This window comes from Martes martes (assembly GCF_963455335.1).
Source record: "Martes martes genome assembly, chromosome: 7".
NCBI classification, from domain to species: domain Eukaryota; kingdom Metazoa; phylum Chordata; class Mammalia; order Carnivora; family Mustelidae; genus Martes; species Martes martes.
In genome coordinates this window covers 116,771,326-116,792,590 of record NC_137894.1, presented here as the reverse complement: position 1 = coordinate 116,792,590, position 21,265 = coordinate 116,771,326, and the positions used below count along the sequence as shown (strand labels likewise).

At 41.5% G+C, this 21,265-nt stretch overlaps 1 protein-coding gene across 1 annotated transcript in view; it reads left to right on the top strand.

Moving 5' to 3' along the window:
- TDP1 (tyrosyl-DNA phosphodiesterase 1) overlaps window positions 1–21,265 on the top strand; it is an 89,239-nt gene that overhangs the window by 27,190 nt on the left and 40,784 nt on the right. Inside the window, exons 11-13 of the mRNA XM_080808493.1 lie at window positions 797–845; window positions 3,035–3,101; window positions 4,695–4,802. Coding sequence (XP_080664619.1) covers window positions 797–845; window positions 3,035–3,101; window positions 4,695–4,802 — 224 coding nt within the window. The remainder of the gene's footprint in view (window positions 1–796; window positions 846–3,034; window positions 3,102–4,694; window positions 4,803–21,265) is intronic.

Here is a 21,265-nt window from a genome sequence, read left to right as displayed (position 1 = left end):
TGAGTGCCCTTCCTGCTTCACGTGATCACGTTTATTCTCTAGTCCCGGAGAAGTATGAGAATCCGTCCTCCCTCTCATAGAGGTTTTAGTCCATGATTCTTGCATGGAAACAGCAGTGCATTAGCACCATCGTGTGTGATCATGTGACCCTTGTATCCTCTGGTGCTGGGAGGGTGGTGCCCTCTGCTGGGAGGGTGGGGCTCCGTTTCAGCACACACTAGTCTGGGATTTTTCCATTCCTTCCTTCGGGTTCTAAAGCCAAAGAAAAAAATATTTGGTAAAGCATTAGCTGCAGAACATAATTAGAGACTTTTGAATTAATAATTAATTTTGCATTGAACTCAGTGTTAATTTGGCATTTTTGAGGGAGAAACTCAAATTGAAGTTTTTCATTGAATATATCTGCTTCCTGTAGTTACTAGAAGTTATATTTTTTTCCTAAGATGGAAATTCTTAAAATTTAAACTACATTTTCTAAGTTTTTAAATGACTTTTTTAAAGATTTTATTTGTCAGAGAGTGCAGAAGTGGGGGAGCAGCAGGCAGAGGGAGAAGGAGGCTCCCTGCTGAGCAGGAAGCTTGTTATGGGACTTGATCCCAGGACCCTGGGATCTTGACCTGAGCCGAAAGCAGATGCCTAACTGACTGAGCCACCCAGGCGTTCCCTAAATGAAATCTTTCTAATTGAGATTTTCATCTTAAAAACATTCCTTTTAAGAAAGTTTCTTTAACATGGTACAATTTGAGTGTTATTTTGTATTTTTCCTTTTTTTGAAGTTTTTTTCATTTATTTTTAGATCTATCCTTCTGTGGAAAATGTGCGAACCAGCTTAGAAGGATATCCAGGTAACTGTGGAAGACTGTCTCAGTTGCATTTTTGGTATATCTTTCATAAATGCCCTGGTAAACTTTTTCAAACAAGTAATAAAAATGCCATTCTCCTTGAGAAAAGAACTGGTTACAAATTTGGAGCATATTTTCCCTTAACTGGCTAAGAATCGTGGAAATAGGTAATATTGAGTAGTACTAGTTCCAAAGATGGTTCCATGCTTTTGGGCAATTTTAGTATGTTACTGAATCCTCACAGTAACACTGTGAGGACTTGTTCTGATTTCCACAAATTAAGGTGGTCCCTCTGCCAAAAGTGGGTCGGTTGTCCAGACAAGATGTCTGAATAAAACCACCTTCCCTGTTGTGTCCTGCCCTTCCAGAGAAATTCTAACATGCCTTTCTCTGATCTCTCTCTCCATATCCTCCTTGCTTGTGTCTGTGGCTCTGTGTGGTTCTCCCAGATTTGAATCACAGATATATTTAAGGTCCAGAACTTCTGCTTAATCTTGGTGTAGCCTAGTTGATACTTGAGCTTTCTAAAGCACTTCATCTATAAATGCCTAGGATGATTTTGTAGGCAACTTTCAACCTTGTTCGCTATTTTCCTTATGCAGTGCTGGACGCTGAACTTATATTTGGAATCCAGCAGCCCTCCAGATAGCACATTCAGGAGGCAGTAACCAAAAACCCAAGCAGGGTTTGTCTCTGGAAAAAGGAAATCTGATTGGCATTTGCTCGTGGCTGGAAGCAGAATGCTTTGAATTAGACTAATTTGGTCCATTTATTGCTTGTCAAACCGGAGGTGACCCTGCCAGAAATAACTTGGTTAAGGCTTGGAGTATAACGTATCAGCCCATTTGTTGCTACTTAATGGCAAAGCCAAAATTATTTCGCTGAGGCTTGAGACATGGTGATGTTTTAGTTGGTTTTTGTCTTCTCCTTTCTCCGCTTCTGTTAGACCAGATTCATTCAAAATGTGCTATTTAATGGGGAAGAACAAGGTATTTTCCATAAAACTATTTCATAACTGGCTCTGAATACGTTTTTAAGTTATTTGCAGTAGAGAATACGACATACCTTATGATGATTCAGAAATTTAAAGCCCTTTTTGGATATAGATTATTTATGGAGAAGTTCCAACATGTGTTTAGAAAGTCACTGGTGAATCTGCAATAGAACTTTCCTCCTTTCAAAGATGAACAAAAACTGGCTACTAATTGTGTTTCCACTTGGAACTGTATCTCTACTTTCTATGCAGGAATATGGCATTTAGAATTGCTTTTTAAAAACAACTGTTTACTGGACTTTTTTTTTTAAGAATTAAATATTTGAGAGAGACAACAAGAGCAGGAGGAGGAGAGGGAAGGGGAGAGAGAGAGCAAGAATCTCAGGCATACTCCCTATTGAGCACGGAGCCTAACACAGGCCCTAGTCTCATGACCCTGAGATCATGACTGGAGCCCAAACCAAGTCAGACGCTTAACCAACTACCTCCCAGGTGCCCCTGTACATTTTAACTTAAATTTAGTGATGACTATTCCGTTTGTAAGAATGTTTAGCTAATACAAACTCTGTTTGGAAATATCAGAAAATAAGAGGTAAAGGAAGCAGGAGGACTGGTTTTCATCTTAGTGTGCCTTCCCAGGTGTCCTGCTCTTGGGCAAAAACGGAGATGCTCCAGACCACCTGCATGAGAACTGTAGGGTAGGCCAGAGTTCTTTTTTTTTTTTTTTTTTTAAGATTTTATTTATTTATTTTACAGACAGAGATCAGAAGTAGGCAGAGAGAGAGAGCCAAGCAGAGAGCCCAACGCGGGGCTCGATCCCAGGACTCCGGGACTATGACCCGAGCCAAAGGCAGAGGCTCTAACCCACTGAGCCACCCAGGCACCCCTAGGCCAGAGTTCTTAATGCAGTTTTTAAAAAACCTTCGAATCTGTGCTGTTATTGATATGTAAATTACCACCCCTGAGTGATTAAATCGTACCTCTTTTCAGATTGTAAACATGTACCATTTAACATGTATCCCTAAGTAAGGAAACCCCATAATGGAACATACCTAATACAAGTGTAGACCTTTTCTTTCAAAGAACCATTTCATAAGACAAAATAGGAAGTGGTATTGTTTTTTCAGTGTTTACTGTAGATTCTTAATGAAGGATCCTAAAATTATTTTCTATAATACTTGTTTTCTTCTTTCAAAAGCTGGGGGCTCTCTTCCCTATAGCATCCAGACAGCTGAAAAACAGAATTGGCTCCATTCCTATTTTCAGTAAGTAATTGGTTTAGAATGCTGCTATTGCTTCTTTAGGAATAAGAATGTTATTTATGTCAGTCTGTTCTTTTAAAAAAGAACCTTACATAATACAGCTGTATTTTTTCATCGACATATGTTAGTGATGGAAATAACTTAAAACAAGGTTTTGAACATTATTTGAAATAGGTTTTTAATACCAAAGAATAAAACTGATCTGTGAGGTTTGTATTTAAATATTGGCACTCAAAGAAAAAAAATCAAGATGATGATGGGTAACTTAAAATTTATGTAAGCAGCATTTTAAAAAAATGTTATTTGAGTATAATTGACACACAGGTGTGCCTTAGTTTCAGGTGTACGGCATAGTGATTCAGCCGCATTTAGCTCCTATTTCCAGATTGTAGTTCTTCTGTCTGCACATGAACATCCTGCGTGACTGTGGGCTTGCTGAGGGCAGACTCCACAGCACTCTTTCTCCAGGACATGGGCTCAGATTTGGTTTGTTGTAAGGGTTCAGTAAATGGTTGAATGAACAGGGGAAACGATTGTCATTTGTCCTCCTCTTGTTCCACTATGCACACTGCATGTTCTAGGCCATCGCACTTCCCTGCTGGCTCCAGGCATTTATTACACTTGATGGCTGGAAGCAAAGGCAGGTTGCATCTCAGTAGCTTGCAGGCTAATTCAGTGTGTCTTTGAGGGCCCGTTGGGAGATTATTCCCTAAAGAGAATATTTCTTTATATTGAGCTCCTTTCACAGGTCATTCAAGTGAATTTAATGATTGAGGGGATGGTCTACCTGATCCTAACTTTGGTCTCAGCCTCTTCCCTTTGCAAGCAAGGATAGTTGCCTCATGATGTAGGTCCTTTTTTCCTATAGAACTCAGTCCTGCAGTACTGGCAAGTAAATGTCAGCCCTGGACTGAAGTGTTTCTGAATTATCCTCCCCCTCCCCACTTTTTTTTTTAAAAGATTTTTATTTACTTGACATAGAGAACACAAACAGGGAGAGCAGCAAAGGGAAAGGGAGAAGCAGGCTCCCTGCTGAGCAGGGATTCCCAATGCAGGGCTTGATCCCAGGAACCTGAGATCATGACCTGAACTGAAGGCAGGCGCTTAACCCACTGAGCCACCCAGGCACCCCATTCTCCGCTTTTCAGCATTGTTTTAATGTTCATCCTGTTGGCATTTTTCTCTTTTTTTTTTTTTTTTTGCATTTTTCCCATTTTGTACTTACTTTGAACAAACTTTTCCTGAGCCCGTACTTGGTAATACACTGTGGGAGCCTGATTCCTCCTCTTAAGGAGCTCATAGTCCATGCAGGAGACAAGACATGCACACATGCAGTTGAAAGCACAACAGAAGTAATAGACATGAGTATATACATGTCTTGTTGGCAAAAAAAGGGGGGGGGGCTAAATACCAAAAGGCTACAGTGCTTTATTACCCTGCTCTCTAAACAGAGTTTAATAAAATACCAGAGGTCCGTCGCAGAACTGTGTACATACTGTTTAGATGACAGGATTTTGCTTTCCATGAAGTTTCCTAATACTAGGATTTTGACAGATTTATATTTTCTTACTAGTAATGGGTCTTTCCTGTCACTAGCAAATGGTCGGCTGACACATCTGGCCGCAGCAATGCTATGCCACATATTAAAACATATATGAGACCCTCTCCAGACTTCAGTCAAATTGCTTGGTTCCTTGTCACAAGGTAAGTAATCCTTATAGTCTTGATGGGAAGAACTTTTAAAATGTGTTTTTAACTCTTGTTCTGAATACCGAATGGGTTTCCAAAAAGTGGTTTTGTAAATTGTCATCTAGTTTTCAAGTGTGTGTGTCTTCTGAGCCTTATTTAAGAGGCTTGTGACTTACCCCTTTCTAGTGCCTGTAATCATTGCCTGATTTTATGAGTCTTGATATTTATAAGGTTTGTGTAAAGTCTGCATTTACTGTTGTTACTTAATATTCAATAGTAGGAATGAGGCAAGTTAACATTCAGGGTAAATACAGAACAAAAATGATAACGGTAAAACTAGTATTCCTTAATTACTTTCTCTTAGGTAATTAACATTTGGCTAATCCAGTCTCTTAAGTATTTTTTAAAACATCTTTATTAAATAACATATTTTAAGTTTCACCTATTTAGTGTGCAATCTAATGATTTAGTAGTATACTCTCAGAATTGTGCAACAAACACTACGATTTTAGAATTTTCATTACTGCCTATAAGAAATGCCTTACCTACTGAGCATTCTTGTGTCTATAGCAAGGTATATTGCTATGCTCTTAGAAAAAGAGAACTGACTCCTAGTCTGACCAAACGCCATTAGGCATCTCTTAATGAGTTAGTAACACAATTGATGTCATTAGTAATAATTAAGGTATGACAGAGTAATTTCTTTAATGAAAAAACTTTGAAACAAAAGAAACTCTTAAAAAATCCAGTTAGAAACAAAACCAAGTCCCTTCCCTAGCTTATGGAAATTAGTCGTTACACTTTTCACCTGCTCAGGATAAGGAACTGTGTGACGTGAACAATGTTGGGGGTATACATCAGATGCAAGAGTGGGCTTCTGCAGTTTTTGAGGCACAAAAGTTTTTTCCATTACACTGGAAAGTGTAATGGAAAAATATACATTTGAGTACTGAAGATTTAAAGTACTCTGGAGGCACCTGGGTGGCTCAGTGGGTTAAGCCTCTGCCTTCGGCTCAGGTCATGATCTCAGGGTCCTGGGATTGAGCCCCGCATCGGGCTCTCTGCTTAGCGGGGAGCCTGCTTCTTCCCTCTCTCTGCCTGCCTCTCTGCCTACTTATGATCTCACTCTGTCAAATGAATAAATAAAATCTTTGGGAAAAAAAAATAAATAAAGTACTCTGTCATTTACTAGCTCTGTGAACTTGCAAAATGGACTTAATCCAAGTCTATTTCCTATTCTTTGGGAAAAGTGATGGTGGTCTTTTGGGGTTGCCGTGAGAGTTAAATGAGATGCTCAAGGCTCCATGCATCTGACATAACGGACTGGAGGACATGATAGCTGGGATTATGCTAGTTCGGGCTTCACCGTCAAGACTGAAGGATGGCCAGGGGAGTTGGTACACATTTCTTTGCCGTGTGTCTTTTAAAGAGAAACTTTGGCTTCTTTTTTTTTTTTTTTTTTTTTAAGATTTTATTTATTTGAGAGAGTGAGAGAGACCATAAGATGGGGAGAAGGTCAGAGGGAGAAGCAAACTCCCCATGGAGCTGGGAGCCCGATGTGGGACTCGATCCTGGGACTCCAGGATCATGACCTGAGCCAAAGGCAGTTGCTTAACCAACTGAGCCACCCAGGTGCCCGAGAAACTTTGGCTTCTGAAGGAGGTTTCTTGGATATGAAGACCTGAATTAAATTGATATTTCCTGGGTAGAGAAATCATTGCCTGAGATAGTGCCGGGGAGAACAGAGACCTCTAAAATGTATGTGGCCTGACCTTGGGCAAGTTCAATCCCTAGTTGCCTTGGTAAGTATGAGATTGTTGTTAGTCCCTCTCCCAATTTTATTTTAACACACTTAAAGCTAAATTATTTAAATATTCCTGACTTAGTGATGAGAAATTATCAATATGCTACCCAGCCTTCTATAAAGCTAACCAATAAGTGCATAAATTGGGGTATATTATGGACCCTTGAATATAATCCAAAGGAACTGGATTTTCAGAGACCACATTTCAGTGTCCACTCACCTGTTCAATAACTGTCTCTTAAGCCAAGTTATTGAGTAAAAAGGAAACCATGTTACTAAGTTGCAGTATTAAAAGCCTGGCTTTTTGAATTGCATCTGCCCCATCCTGATGCTGTGTGTGATGGTCACTTCCTGCATACCCTGATGATGAGTCAGTAAAACTAGGTGAATTATCTACCTGCTTGCAATTCTGAAATGCTACCACTGGGAATAGTTGAGTAATAGGCCGTCATTCAGCCCACGGGCTAAATGTTTTGTGTTTGTTTATTTACACGACCATTCTTTTGCTTTGTGTTGAATACCTTAAATTAGATATTTTTCTCAATCTGGTCTGACAGAATTCTCTGACAGTGTGGGTCATGTTTTAGAGCTCTACCCATTATATATTCATTTTTTTTGTATGAGTCAAGGTTCTTCCTGCAATCATGCCACTTTGCATGAAGGCTGAATTGAACTTGAAGGCTAATACTTCCAACTTTGAGAAAAATCAGATAGGATTTTAACCAATGTAGGAGAAGCCATGTGGAGAAATATATCAATTATTTGGTAAAAGTGGTCTTATCTAGCATCATGTTATCCTGCTGGGAAAACTGTTGCCTAGAGAAATGTAGCCGTGAGTCTCTTTATACGTCACTGGAAAAGTTGAATTTACTGTTTATTTGGGGATTGTTTTCCTCAGGGTGGAGTTAAAAGATGGACATACTTCACTAAAGTTGGGTATTTATTGATCCTATTTTAAGGGCATAAATTGAGGTTGAGATTAACACTGAGTAATCCTTGTCTAAAGGCAGATTTTTGTAGTTGAGTATAATGACAACATTTGTTCAGCTCTAGGAATCCAGAACAAGACATGACCCCATGCCATGCAGAGGCTGCAGGAAGAGACGGGACCCTGTTCATTAGTTGCTTACTTGTGTAAGGATCTGATGAAAGCACCCACAGAAATGTATTATCTGGTTGGGGGTGGGGTCGGGGTGGGTCAGAGACCTGCTAAAGTTAAGGCATTGGTATCACGAGTAGGGCTGGAAGTATGTCTGAGAGTAAACCAGATGGACTGGAAGGGACTCTGAGCAGAGGAAGGTAGTGCAGAGGCCACGGAGCTGGAAAACATGGGGTTTTCAGGGAACCTCTGAGTGAAGCTGCAGCTAGATGAGAGAAAAAAGATTCACGTAGCTTCAGAATGGATTTTCTCAAGCCAGGGCACCCTGTGTTCTTAAGTCCAGAAAGCATCCACTGTCTATTCACTTCGTATCTGCTGTTTTGTATTCTGTGAATAACTGCTTATTCATTACTAAATTCTGACTCAGAAGTTAATTTGTTAAGAATTTGAAATTTGTCATGGATTTGTGGCTTCTAATTTCATTCTGGAATACCTAAGCTAAAAACTATCAACTTACCAAATTATAAAAAATTAAAACAATTACTTGGCAATTTCAATATACCAGACGCTGTTCTAAGTGCTTTTGTGTGCATTTAGTTTCACAGCTGTTCCATGAGGACTTGGAGAATGGTTAAGTAGGCTGCCCATAGGCAAACAGTAGTAAGTTATGGAAGCAGGTTTGAACCCAAGGAATTTGACTTCACAGCTGGTGCTCTTCACTTTGGCTTTCTGATGCCACTCTTAACAGCTATGTTCTGTGTATACCTATTTTCTGTGAAGACAACTCAAAAGAAACTGCATCACTTTACTTTGATTGTGATATGAAAAAAAAAAGAGAACTCACATAGCATCCCAGTATTGAAGTATGTCTGACATAACTGAAGTAATAATTTAGAAAATACTTAGAGCCCATTCTCAGCCCTTCTACAATAAGGAAAGTTGTAGATTCAAAATAAAAGAGACATCTACCAGGAACTCCATTTTGTTTCTTGGTTTGCCACCTTCTCTCCAAGTCAGAACATCCCAAACTGAGCTCTTATCTAGAAGAATATTTCCTTCCTAACATCTACCTTGGCACCTGCCCCCTCTTACCCTCAGGCTTACAGACCAGCCATCCTCTTGCTATTCCTTCCTTTGAACATTCTGCAGCATTTACTGCAGTCCTTCCTCTTGTGAACGCAGGGCACTTGGGATAAAAACATAAGCATCAGGACAACTGGGTGGCTCTGTCATTTAAGCATCTGCCTTCAGCTCACATCATGATCCCAGAGTCCTGGGCTCAAGTCTTGCATTGGGCTCCTTCCTCCGCCAGGAGCTTGCTTCTCCCTCTGCCTGCCTCTCCCCATGCTTGTGTGCATGTGTGTGCGTGCAGTTGCTGACAAATAATATCTTTTTAAAAATAATAAAAAAATAAGCATCTTTAAGGCACTACCTAAATCTTACGTTCGATGTTAGAAGCCAGACACAAAAATAATTAAAACAGGAAGGGAAGCAATTCTGTGCTTGAGTTGGGCATGTGGATGCTTTGGAGGATAATCAAAGCCTGTTCATCCTTAAAGTGTCTCAGACTTTACTTTTCTGATATATGAAATTACCAAGTCAGGTACTGCCTGGACTTATGAAGTGATTGCCTATCTGCCATCCCATCACTCAAATGGGGTCCGCTTCCCAGGCCACCTTTCCTTTCCTAGTTGTTGATGCCCATTCACCTTTCGGAAGCATGAATTTTTCCCATGTTCACGTTCCCCCCACTTCCTGTATACTAGTATCTAGAGACCTCCTTGGCGTTGTGACCCTAACCATACCATTTCCTCCTTTCTTATCTTGTGTTCTCCAACACAGACTACCAGAAGCAACTTCCTGTGCCCCAGTAATCACCCTGCCAGCAGCCCTCTCCTGATCCCTCTGTCTTTACTCTCTGCCTTTCCAGTTGCTGCCCACCTCCCAAGAATTGTCTCAGGTCTGGTGTCCTCTCTTGGGGACTCTGCCAGCCTCCTGCCGACTTCTCTCTCATCCACATCCTTAGAGCACTGATGAAGGTTCCACCACTGGAGCCTTGTCTTGTCTCTTCTTGCAGAGAAGTTTATGAAGGGATCTGGATCCGAACCTCATATCCCTTATGTGCACGGCAGCTGTAAGGGTGAGTGAGGGGCCACACTCAGTGACGTGCTCCCCAGGCTGCAAGAAGTCCACAGTTGTAAGTTCACTGCGATTAAGTATAGTGAAAGAACTAGAAGTGGAAGTAAAATCGTAATATAGGCGCTAAAGTTACTAGTGACAGTCTAGTACGACCACTGTGTATGACCTACTCGGCCATTAGAATGAGAGCATTTTTATCAACCCCTTGTGTATACGTATCTGTTGTTCCTTTGAAATATTGTGTCCCAGGCAGGGCCGTCTCTTCTGTGCTCCCACATCATGTTATGAAACACACTTGCCTAACACATGCTGCCCCTCCTCTCTCAAAGAGTCCAAATTCTGTTTCCTTAAAGGCCCAGTTTAAAATTTACAGCAGGGGCATCTGGGTGGCTCACTCAGTTGAGCGTCTGACTCTTGATTTTTGGCTCAGGTCATGACATCACGGTCAGGAGATTGAGCCCCGAGTGGAACTTCTCCATCTGCGGGGAGTCTGCTGGAGTCTCTCTCTTCCTCTGCCCTTCCCCCGCTCACGCACTCACTTGCACGCACTCTCTGTCTCTAATCTTCAAAATGTACAGCCGTTAAAGGATGTGTGTTGCTGCTTATAACAATAGTACCCTTGCTTTGAAGGGCCTTTGAAACAACCTCCCTGTTCAGTTTGTGCGCCAGTGTTTACTTGCTTTACTCTGTCCCAGTAACCAGTGATCAGCTCATGCAGGTCTGGCACCAAGTCATCCTCTTAAGTAGCCATAATATTCAGAGTGCATTTCTTGAATGCCAGTGGTATGCCAGGCAGAGAGAACACAGGGTGATACAGTATGGCTTCCATTTCTTCCTTCAAGAAGTCTGAGTTGTGAGTAGCAAGAATTTAATGGGACACAGTTATTGTTAAACACTCAGGACACTAGTAAAGCCGTATGGAGCTCAAGACGCTGTATTTTCACTGAATGCTTGAGAGCATGAGTGATGTGCCCAGCAAGACCCACCCCGTGTCAGCCACTGCTCATACTGTGGGGAACAAGAGCGACAGAGAACCTGTCCTAATAGCTTTCATTTTAGCTGGAGGAGGGTGGGAGAGGCAGACTGTATACAAATGAGTGAGCATGAAATAGCAGACGAGGGGTAGAAACAACAACATGGGGTGATGTTAGAGCATGTCTGGAGGGAACAGGTGTCTGCTTCAGGAAGTAACATTTGGGCTGAGTTGACCTAAAGGTGGGGTTAGGCCCTCAGTTGTGGAGTGTGTGGAACATTGGAACAGCCCAGTGCAGCCATGCAGAGGCCACGCCAGAGCATATAGGGCCTTGAAGGCCAGAATAAGAGTTTTATTCTAAGTGCTGTAGAAACCATTTGAGAGTTGAACAATGGAAGGACATCTGATATGTGTCTTTTAAAGATAATCCAGGCTGTTGGATGGCAAGTGGATCGTGGGAAATGAGTAGCTGCTTGTAGGCCAGCTGGGAAGCACGGAGAAATTATGGCCGCTTAGATAGCAAAGGTGAGCGTGGGTATGGGCTCTGTGGGTATGGGCTCTGTGAATGAGGGGTGGGTACTGTCTGTAGAGCACATACCCCAAAATCTCTCTTGAGGAAGGGCAATCAGGATGGTGGGAAGAGCGTGCGTTTGGAGTTAAACAGACCCAAATCCAAATTTTAGTTCAGCCCCTTAACGTTTGTGAATTAATAAACTTCACCAGGTTTATTAACTGAAGAGGCTTTAACCCACTGAGCCCACCCAGGCACCCTGTCATGAGACTTCTGATCACCTTGGAGAATCTTCAGTGAAATGTCAGTCCCTGGGTAGGAGAGTTTTAAAAAGTTATTTCTGGGGCACCTGAGTGGCTTAGTGGGTTAAGCCTCTGCCTTCTGCTCAGGTCATGATCTCAGTGTTTTGGGATTGAGCCTCACATCGGGCTCTCCGCTCAGCAGGGAGCCTGCTTCCCTCTCTCTCCCTCTCTCTGCCTGCCTCTCTGCCTAGTTGTGATCTCTCTGTCAAATAAATAAGTAAAATCTTAAAAAAAAAAAACCAAAGTACTTCTGCTCTGTGGGGATAAGAAAGGGGCAAGAGAGAGACTTAACCTTCATTGAGCAGCTGTCATGTGGAAAGTTCTAGCACTTTCCCTGCTTTGTTTCATTCAGCCATCACAGGAGCCTGTGAGGTAGTTGTCCCTTCTACAGGCAAGGCATAGGACTACAGAGCTGAGGACTCTCTCCATTACCCACCAAGTATCTGCACACCATGGGCAAATCTGCCAACTCCAGGCACAGGGATAGAAGGATAAGCAAAAGTGCAGTCCTTGCTCTCCAGGCATTTATGTTAGAACAAAAGTGGTTTTATAAACAACTTGTAGTTTAATTGCAGTTATTTAATTGCAATTGTAACAATTTTGAGTATTCTACATACATAGATTTTCACCTAGCAAGGCCTTAACTGTCTTTAGGTCTCAACTCAACATGATGGAGACTCTCCTTGCTTCCTTAGCCTGGTGCCTTCTGTAATGTTCTGGGCCTCCTGCTTGGTCAGTTTTCTTTCCCTGTCAGTGTGACATGCCTCTCCCCACACCTGACATGTAGGGGTGGTCGGTAACGATTTGTTAACAAGGAAGCTAGTGGTGTCCAGGATTGAGGCTGTGATCGTCAAAGTGCTGTTCAGACTTTGTGCAGAACTGAATGTGGAAGATGCTTCACATATGATTCCTGCGTTTGGGGTGTAGTGGGAGATGGGAGTGGTCATTGTCATCCATACGGAAATTGGGAAATGGAACTGTTTTAGTGCGAGAACGGGCACTTTGAGTGCAAATTGACTTACGGTTAGAGCGTCACATGGGATTGTCTATTGTACTCAGAAGTTTGGTGTGCAGTTGGTATGTTTTGGAGTTTTCTTTAGAACTAATTATTGACACCCTGAGCCTTTGTGGCATTTTTAGGGGAGAGGGTAGCAAAAGGTTGATGTCTTGGGAATTGAGAAACCTCAGGAACTACATAACAAGTGGGCTTTTCACACTTACAGTGTTCCGTTGCCAAACAAACGAATTAGACCCTGAGTTGAAGAACAACTGGTCACCATCCTTCAGAAATAATTTTCCTTCTACCTAAGAGAAATGTTACACGTTCTATTTGGACACCACAGAACTTAACCTTTCACTCAGCCTATGCTGAGCATCTACTGTGTACCCGGCACTCTTCCAGGTGCTGGGGGTACAATTATATAAAATAATCCTTGACTTTATTATGGTGGGAGTTACCCAAAAAGTAAATGTATATGTATCAGGTGATAAGTGCTATAAAGAAAAACAAAGTAGAATAATTCAGGTGCCTTGTCTTTTACTCAGAATCCTTCTGACTAGATGTAGTTCAGTACTTAGAGTTTAGAAAGACAACACGGTACAGGCTGCACTGTGGTAGACATTACAAGTAGCCTCATGCCTGTTTAGGTCAACTTTTACCACCAAATGAGCTGGTTTTTTGCCATTAAATGAGTTAAGTAGAAGCTTAATTTTGAATTTGGTTCAGGTTCTTTTTAGGTTCAGAGCCAACATTTAATTCTTACTATCAGATCCAGACACTGTTCTAGGCATGCTTCATACACACAGACATACACCCCACACGTAATCCTCAGTTTTCTGCGTGTAGCTGTTAATCCTCTCTACAGGGAGGGGAACTGAAGCACAGGGAGGTTACAGGGGCCTAAGAACCCTCCGCACCCTTTAGCCCTGTACTGTTGAGTGGTGAGTGCTTGGGTTGAGGATGGAGGCTGCTCATTAAATAGGATGGTCAGGGAAGGCCTCACTGACATGGAGACATTTAAGGAGGAAGTGAGCCTTGGGATGGATAGCTGGGGGAAAACATTCTGGGCAGAGAAGCAGAGGTGAGAATACACATGCTTGTGCTTGTTGTGTTTGAGAAGAAACAAAGTGGTAGTGTTGGAGTGTGAAGGTAGGAGGGCAGACTGTCCTTTACATGCTTTCAAGGCAGAGTTGCCATTGCCTTCATGTCTCCTGTGTTTCCTAAAGCTTTTAGTCCTGGGACTATGGAAGGCAGTCCTGTGTCAATGTATTTTATAATTTGCATTGATTAGAACAATTAAGTACTTTTAAAAATACATCTTGTTACAGATGTTCCATTAGGCTTTCTGGAATAAGACATGGTTTTAATGTAGTAGCTTATACTCAAATAATGGGTTTCTCAACAGGGCACTGTTGACATTTTGGTCAAAATAGTTTTGTCCTGTGAGTTGTCCCATGTATTATAGGGCATTTAATAACCTGGCCTCACATACCAAATGCCACATCATGGTGAAAGCAAAAAACAAAACATATATTTCTAAATATCCACTAGATTCTGTCCTGTTGGATAGTATCAGTCATCATTCAGAACTTTATGAATAACTGATTTATGAATGCTGCTGTCCTTTCATTTAATACATTTTCCTACTTGGGAGAGTGAGACATAGTTATACCAACAACCACAGATTCTCGTCCAAATGAAGTGATAATGTCTAGCAAATATAACCATCAACAAAGTGGCAGACAGATTATGTCTTAAGAATTGGATTTTAGCAAAAGACAAAAATATCAAAAGCTACATAAATTTAAGTTTTTGTCCCTTTTCTACTTTGTATATTACCAGTCCATGTTAATAATCATATTTGGGATGAATAACTCCATAAGTACAACAAAATTAAAAGAAGTTCACCAGAAAAAGGAACAGTAATAAGCAAGATGAATGATAAGCAATACAAATTTTGTCTCTGACATGACGAGAATTTTTCTTAATCGAGATTCATACATCAAAAAAGTATTGCCCTTCAAGGTGGTCACCTTTTGAAACTAAGTACTTTTACCAAAAAAACTGCCATTGCTCAAATCTTTTTGTCACTCAAGAATTTTCTTTGATGTGAATTTGAGACACATTAACAAGCATTGTTTTTTTAACTTTTTTTTATAAATTTTTTTGAAGGTTCATTTATGGAGAGTGCATAGCAGGGGGAGGAGCAGAGAGAGAGGGGAAGCAGACTGTGCTCAGTGCAGGGCTTGATCCCACAACCCTGAGATCATGACCTGAGCCGAAACCACAGATCAGACGCTCAACAGACTGAGCCACCCAGGCTCCCCCAGCATTGTTTCTTAATAGGCACTGTTCGGTTTTTGGCCATGAGTTAGTTTTCTGTTTTCTGTTGATGTGTAATAAATTACCAACAAACTAAGCTTAATAAAACTGCAGATTTATTATCCTGCATTTTCTTTGGGTCAGGAGTCTGGACCCAGTCCTCCGCACAGGATCAAGGTGTGAACCCAGCTATGTATGATCTCCTCTAAGGCCTGGGGTCCTCTGCTGATCTTACAGGTTGTTGGCAGAACTCTGAGGGTCCTGGGCTCTTGGCGACAGTCCAGGGGCCGTTCTTGACTCTACAGTACTTCCTCTGGTTCCTGTGCCATTGCTCTTTGCAGGGGACAGGTCACAACAAAGCTGTTTGCTTCCTTTTTTTTTTTTTTTTTTTTTTTTTAAAGATTTATGTATTTTAGAGAATGAGTGTGCAGGGGGAAGGGACAGAGGGAGAGAGAAACCCAAGCAGACTTTGCTCTGAGCCCAGAGTCTGACAAGAGGCTCAGTCTCACAACCCTGAGATCACAACCTGACCTGAAACTGAGTGGGATTCTCAGTTCACTGCACCACCCAGGCACCCCAAAACTGTTTGCTTCTTTGAAGCCTGTAGGAGAATCTGTTCTCAGGAAGGACCCCCACTTCCTCTTTTCAGGCTGCACCTCATAAAATCAGGCTCACCCATGGTCATCCCAAACTTTTTGATTAACTCAGTTTATTAGTAACCTGATCACGGAATGAAATCTTATCATGTTCACAATTTTGCTCATGCTCAGAGGGAGAGGTTTATACCAGATGGGTACATCGGGAGCAAGGGCAGGAATCTTGGGGGCCATCTTCCAATTCTGCCTTCCATAGGATTCATTGGTATTTATTACACTTAGATCCCTCTGTCCTATTCCCCAACTTTGAGTTGAAAATAATTTCTTACTGTTCTCAAAATTGAGATTTATTTTTCATAGTTAGGCAAAATTACCCTTGAATATATTCAGAAGACTGAACCTCAGCATCCGAAGGCTATTTGAGAAAAGAAATTCTATAATTATCTTGAGGCAAAGGAGGAGGCTGCTTTATTGGAGTGAAAGAGTAACTCTGCAGTGTGATTGCTTTGGAGAACCACACTGACCAGCATATGTAGAGCTGTTTAAAGTAAATCTTGTGAAAGAAAAGTAGAATCCCAAAAGATCTAATTTCCTAATCTGGGAGTGGGGGGAGGGAAGACCCTTATCACCTTAGAAGTGTCCTTCACTTGTTGCTTCCAGTGTATACATACCGTCTTATTATGTGTCATTTCTCTGCGCATATTAAGTAGAGGACATTGACTTTCTGGTCATGGGGACTTTGTTTACCCCATTGACACTTCAGATCAGGGACTGAAATCTTATAAAAACACTAGCTTTACTACAGTTCTCATTTTCCACTTATCCTTCTAAATATACATGAATCACAAAGTTTTGGGACACATTGCTGGTTCGGTCGGTTAAGCATCTGCTTTCAGCTCGGGTCATGATCCTAGAGTCCTGGGATTGAGTCCTGCGTCAGGCGGAATCCCTGCTCGGCGGGGAGCCTGCTTCTCCCTCTGCCTGTTGCTCTTTTTCTCTGACAAGTAAATAAAATCTTTTAAAAAAATAAAAAAATAAAAATTTTATAAAACCAGGTTTTTTAAATTTTTAATTTTTTATTAACATATAATGTATTATTAGCCCCAGCGGTACAGGTCTGTGAATCACTAGGTTTACACACTTCACAGCACTCACCATAGCACATACCTTCCCCAGTGTCCATAACCGCACCACCCTCTCCCTACCCCCCTCCCCCTGGCAACCCTCAGTTTGTTTTGTGAGATTGAGTCTCTTATGGTTTGTCTCCCTCCCGATCCCATCTTGTTTCATTTATTCTTTACCTACCCCCCAAACTCCCCGTGTTGCTTCTCAACTTCCTCTTATCAGGGAGATCATATGAAAATTGTCTTTCTCCGATTGACTTATTTCACTAAACATAATATCCTCTAGTTCCATTGACGTCGTCGCAAATGGCAAAATTTCATTTCTTTTGATGGCTGCATAGTATTCCATTGTACATATATACCACATGTTCTTTATCCATTCATCTGCTGATGGTCTAGGTTCTTACCGTAATTTGGCTGTTGTGGACATTGCTGCTATAAACATTCGGGTGCACGTGCCCCTTTGGATCAGTACATTTGTATCTTTAGGGTAAATACCTAGTAGTGCAATTGCTGGGTCGTAGGGTAGCTCTATTTTCAACTTTTTGAGGAATCTCCATGCTGTTTTCCAGAGTGGTAGCACCAGCTTGCATTCCCACCAATAGTGTAGGAGGGTTCCCCTTTAAAAAACCCGAAGTTTTAATATTCTCTCTGTCATTATATGTTGAGATTGGGGTTCTGACTGAAAGCCTTTTGCATAGACCCTGGGTTAGATTTTACTGTATAGTTGCCATATCACCGAGAATTCTAATTTCTGCACCGAAACCATTTTTACTGAAGTCTCTACTTTAATGAGCTGTATGCTTTAGAAGTATTCTACTTTGAGAGAAAATGAACTTGTAATTCCTACACTTCTCCTGCTAAAATATTCATCCTGTTGGAAACTTTTGTTTAATGTTTTGTTTTCAGACCAGCAGTTACCGTGCCTGGCATAGCTCCTGGTCTATAGCGGCCCAGAAATTTTTGAATGAGTGAATGATATTCCCTATAATGCAGTTACCACTCATTTGCTCACTGTTTCTCAGATTCTCAGTTTTTCTTTTTGTACTGTCCAGAATGATTATACCTCTCCTGAAGGTCTATTTCAAGTGTTCCCCTTTGAAAATTTTTCTAACTCAGCACACTGAATTCCTTGTTTTCCCTATTGTGTTTTTGTAGCACTTTTTGCTTAGTCTTTTTCTACATGTTCCTTCTTAATTATTTCTGGGTTCCTGTGTCTCCATACAATAGGAACTGCTTGAGAACAGGTTTTACTCATCTTTAGATCCTCAACATCTGACTCTGCACAGCGTATCATTAATGACCTATACATACTTGAATGAGAGCCTTACAAAATGTTCCAGTGGGTAATACATGCACAGAATAGGAAAAGAGTAGATGGAAAAAGTTTGTCTTCCCATTCCCCAGCCATCCTGCTCTTCTTTCTCAGACCACTACTACCAGTTGCTTGGGTTTAAGAGCTTTTAACCCTATGACCCATCAAATCCAGGTACCTCAGAGGCTGGGTGATCTTACCTAATCAATGTCCTGTGGAGGAAATAACACTGGGATGGAGTCCAAAGATCATATTCTAGTCTGCAGTTGCCACTTATAGGCTTGCCACATAAATTTGGGGAATATCCTTTATAATCTGGTTTTATCTCCTTTATGGAGTGTTGTGAGGATGATGATGGAAAACACGTGCGGAAGTTACCTACCTCTCTGTATGATGTATTGAACATGAACTGCCTGATTTTCGTGGCTGTTAACAATGAGGTATTAAGTTCATGTTCATCAGACCTCACAAGACTCAAGAAAGCAGCTTAAAAAGCCTTTGTTTTATTCATACAATAAAGGATACATGACCCAAAGATTTGTATAGTTAGAGCCTTTTCTAGGTTGAATATGTGATTAATTGACAAATTGGTCACAATTATTCTATGAAATCAAGACGAGTACATTCAGCCAGAAATATATTATTCAAAGAAACTGAAAACTAGCACTTACACTTGAACTTAAGATGTTATGTTGGCTACCAATTTTCTCTTTTGTTTGGTTGCTTTTATTTCAGGCTATTTATAGTTTTGATCCTACCATGAAATAATCCTGTATTTGATGGGCAGTTTGTTGTTCTTGAAATTCTGGGACATGATGACAAACACAGTGTTTGAATTTTACCACAGGGCCAAGTGGGCAAGAAGACGAACTTGAAGAAGCAACTTTGGCTGAAAGATAATTCCAAGGACTAATTGGCAAACCCAGTGAGCACAATTAGGAAAGCTGTGCATTGTGGGTGGGCAGAAAGCCTTGGCAAGTTACAGTTGCCTAGCAACTGACAGGCATTGCGGGATAATCGGGGAGAAGCAGAAATGTTGGTGCTGCCACTTTAGGGGAAAATGAGACAAATACTTAACTATAAAACCACCGTGGCTTTTTGAGGAAACATGAGACATGGTACCCTGCTCTGATTTTCAGCATTGCTGTGCAATACTTCTCTAATGTCTGTTCCTTTGGCTCTGAAACAGTCTTTTTTTTCTTTTTTTTTTTCATCTGTCTGGTTTTTTCCTTCTTTTTCTGCAGTGAAAATCAAATTGGATCACATAAGAAAATATTGGTAGATGTCACTGGCTAGACTTGGTTGCCTGGAACTGTGGCTCCAAGATACTGGGGTTAGTTGTTGTGCCTTATGTACTTTGTCAAAAATAATGGTATCAGTTACCAAAGTCAGCAGATGACTTCCTTTATGCACAAGAGATGATTAGAGGTCCTATCCCTGCCCTCACTTTCTTGCATTCTACTACAAGTAGACCAAGGACACAGAGCATGCCCCTTTTCATGCTCATGGGAGCATGTCTGATGGAGCATTATCCCTGATTGGGAAAAAGTCCTGAGCTCCCCCTGACCTAGGGCCTCTAGACCCTTTGTACACTTGGACTACTAGTCATGAGTATACCTATCACTTGAGATGAGGAGGTTCTATTTGGGAGTCCTGCATCAGGTTCAGGGCCCCAAAGAAAACCCATTATAAATAATACCAGATACACTCATGATGCTTACTATATATGCTGACCAACTGGTTTTGGGGTTTTTTGGTTTTTGATTTTTTTTTTAGTATAATTGACACAATGTTACATTAGTTTCAAGTATTCAACAGTGATTCAACAAGTTTATGCCTTCTGCTATGTTCACCAATGCTTTTTTTAATTCTAATTTATTTAATTTTAATTAGGAATTACATAGTAATGTTCCCGTTTTAGAGACCTGACAGTGGCCTGGTGGCGGTAGAGCTAGGATTGGAATCCGGATAGTCTAGAGTATTTCATATGTGTCTGCTCTAGGCTTCGGTTATGGGTGGCGGATAAGGCAGGCATGATCCCTGCCCACAAGGAACTTGTATTCTGGTTGGCATAGCCCTCTTGTCTTTCTGCATTGGGGTCAGCACTGCTGGCTGAGGTTGTGAGGAAAACACACAGCTCAGAAACTTACCACACCATTTCCTTAGGTACTTGCCAAGTCTTCCCTCTTCCCTGCTGACCTCCTTTAGAGCTCCTGTGCCGGCCTTCCCCTGACTCCCCTTTCCCTTCCCTTTAGAATGCTGTGTCTTCCTATCCATTGCATTGCCACTGGTTTCTCAGCCCATACAGGTTTAGTTTCTGCCATAGCAGCCCTTTTGGCCCTTGCTGAGCCTGCTGTGACAGCTTTGGGCTGCCAGTGGGAGCCATGGTGCTGCCTTTTCTCCGTCTGTGTGTGTCCTGCCTCTTGGCTCATTGATCAGATGTTCACTGAGCATCCATTCTGTGCCAGGCTTTGCTGGGGTACAGCACTTAAAGCTTCAGTACTTTCTTCCCCTTCTCCTTTTTTTTTTTTCCTTGAGAGAGAGTGCTCGCTCGTACATGGAGTGGTGGGCGAGAATCTTAAGCAGGCTCCATGCTCAGTGTGGAGCCTGACACAGGGCTCAATCCCATGACCCTGAGATTATGACTTGAGCCACAATCAAGAGTTGATTCTTTAACCAGTTAGTTTCAGTGCTCCCTTAAAACATTTCTTTATCCTGGGCATCCAATTTCCACTTATTGGTCAACATCTGGACAGCTGACAGAGGTCTTGAGGACCTGATCCTCTGGCTTCTGCTCATCCAGTCTGTTTAATCCCACCCACAGCCTCCATCTTCTGGATGTTTCTCTTGTCCTTTACCGCTGATTGTTGTGTGTGTATAAACATTTATTATTTTTTCACACTTTTGGAGGCCAGAAGTTTGAGATCAAGGTGTCAGAAGGGTTGGTTTCTCTTCTAGATGGCCATCTGCTAAATCTGTGTGCACATTGTCTCCACTCTGTCCTAACATCTTTTTACATTTATGTTAACTGGAATTTGATTAAACATTAGCTTCAGGTGTACAATATTAGGATTCAGCACTTTTTTAGTTGTTTTTTAAATATTTTATTTATTTATTTGACAGAAACACAGCTAGAGATGGAATACAAGCAGGGGGAGTGGGAGAGGGAGAAGCAGGCCTCCAGCCGAGCAGGGAGCCCAAAGTGGACTCGATCCCAGGACCCCAGGATCATGACCCGAACCAAAGGCAGACACCTAACAACTGAGCCACACAGGTGCCCTGAATTCAGCACT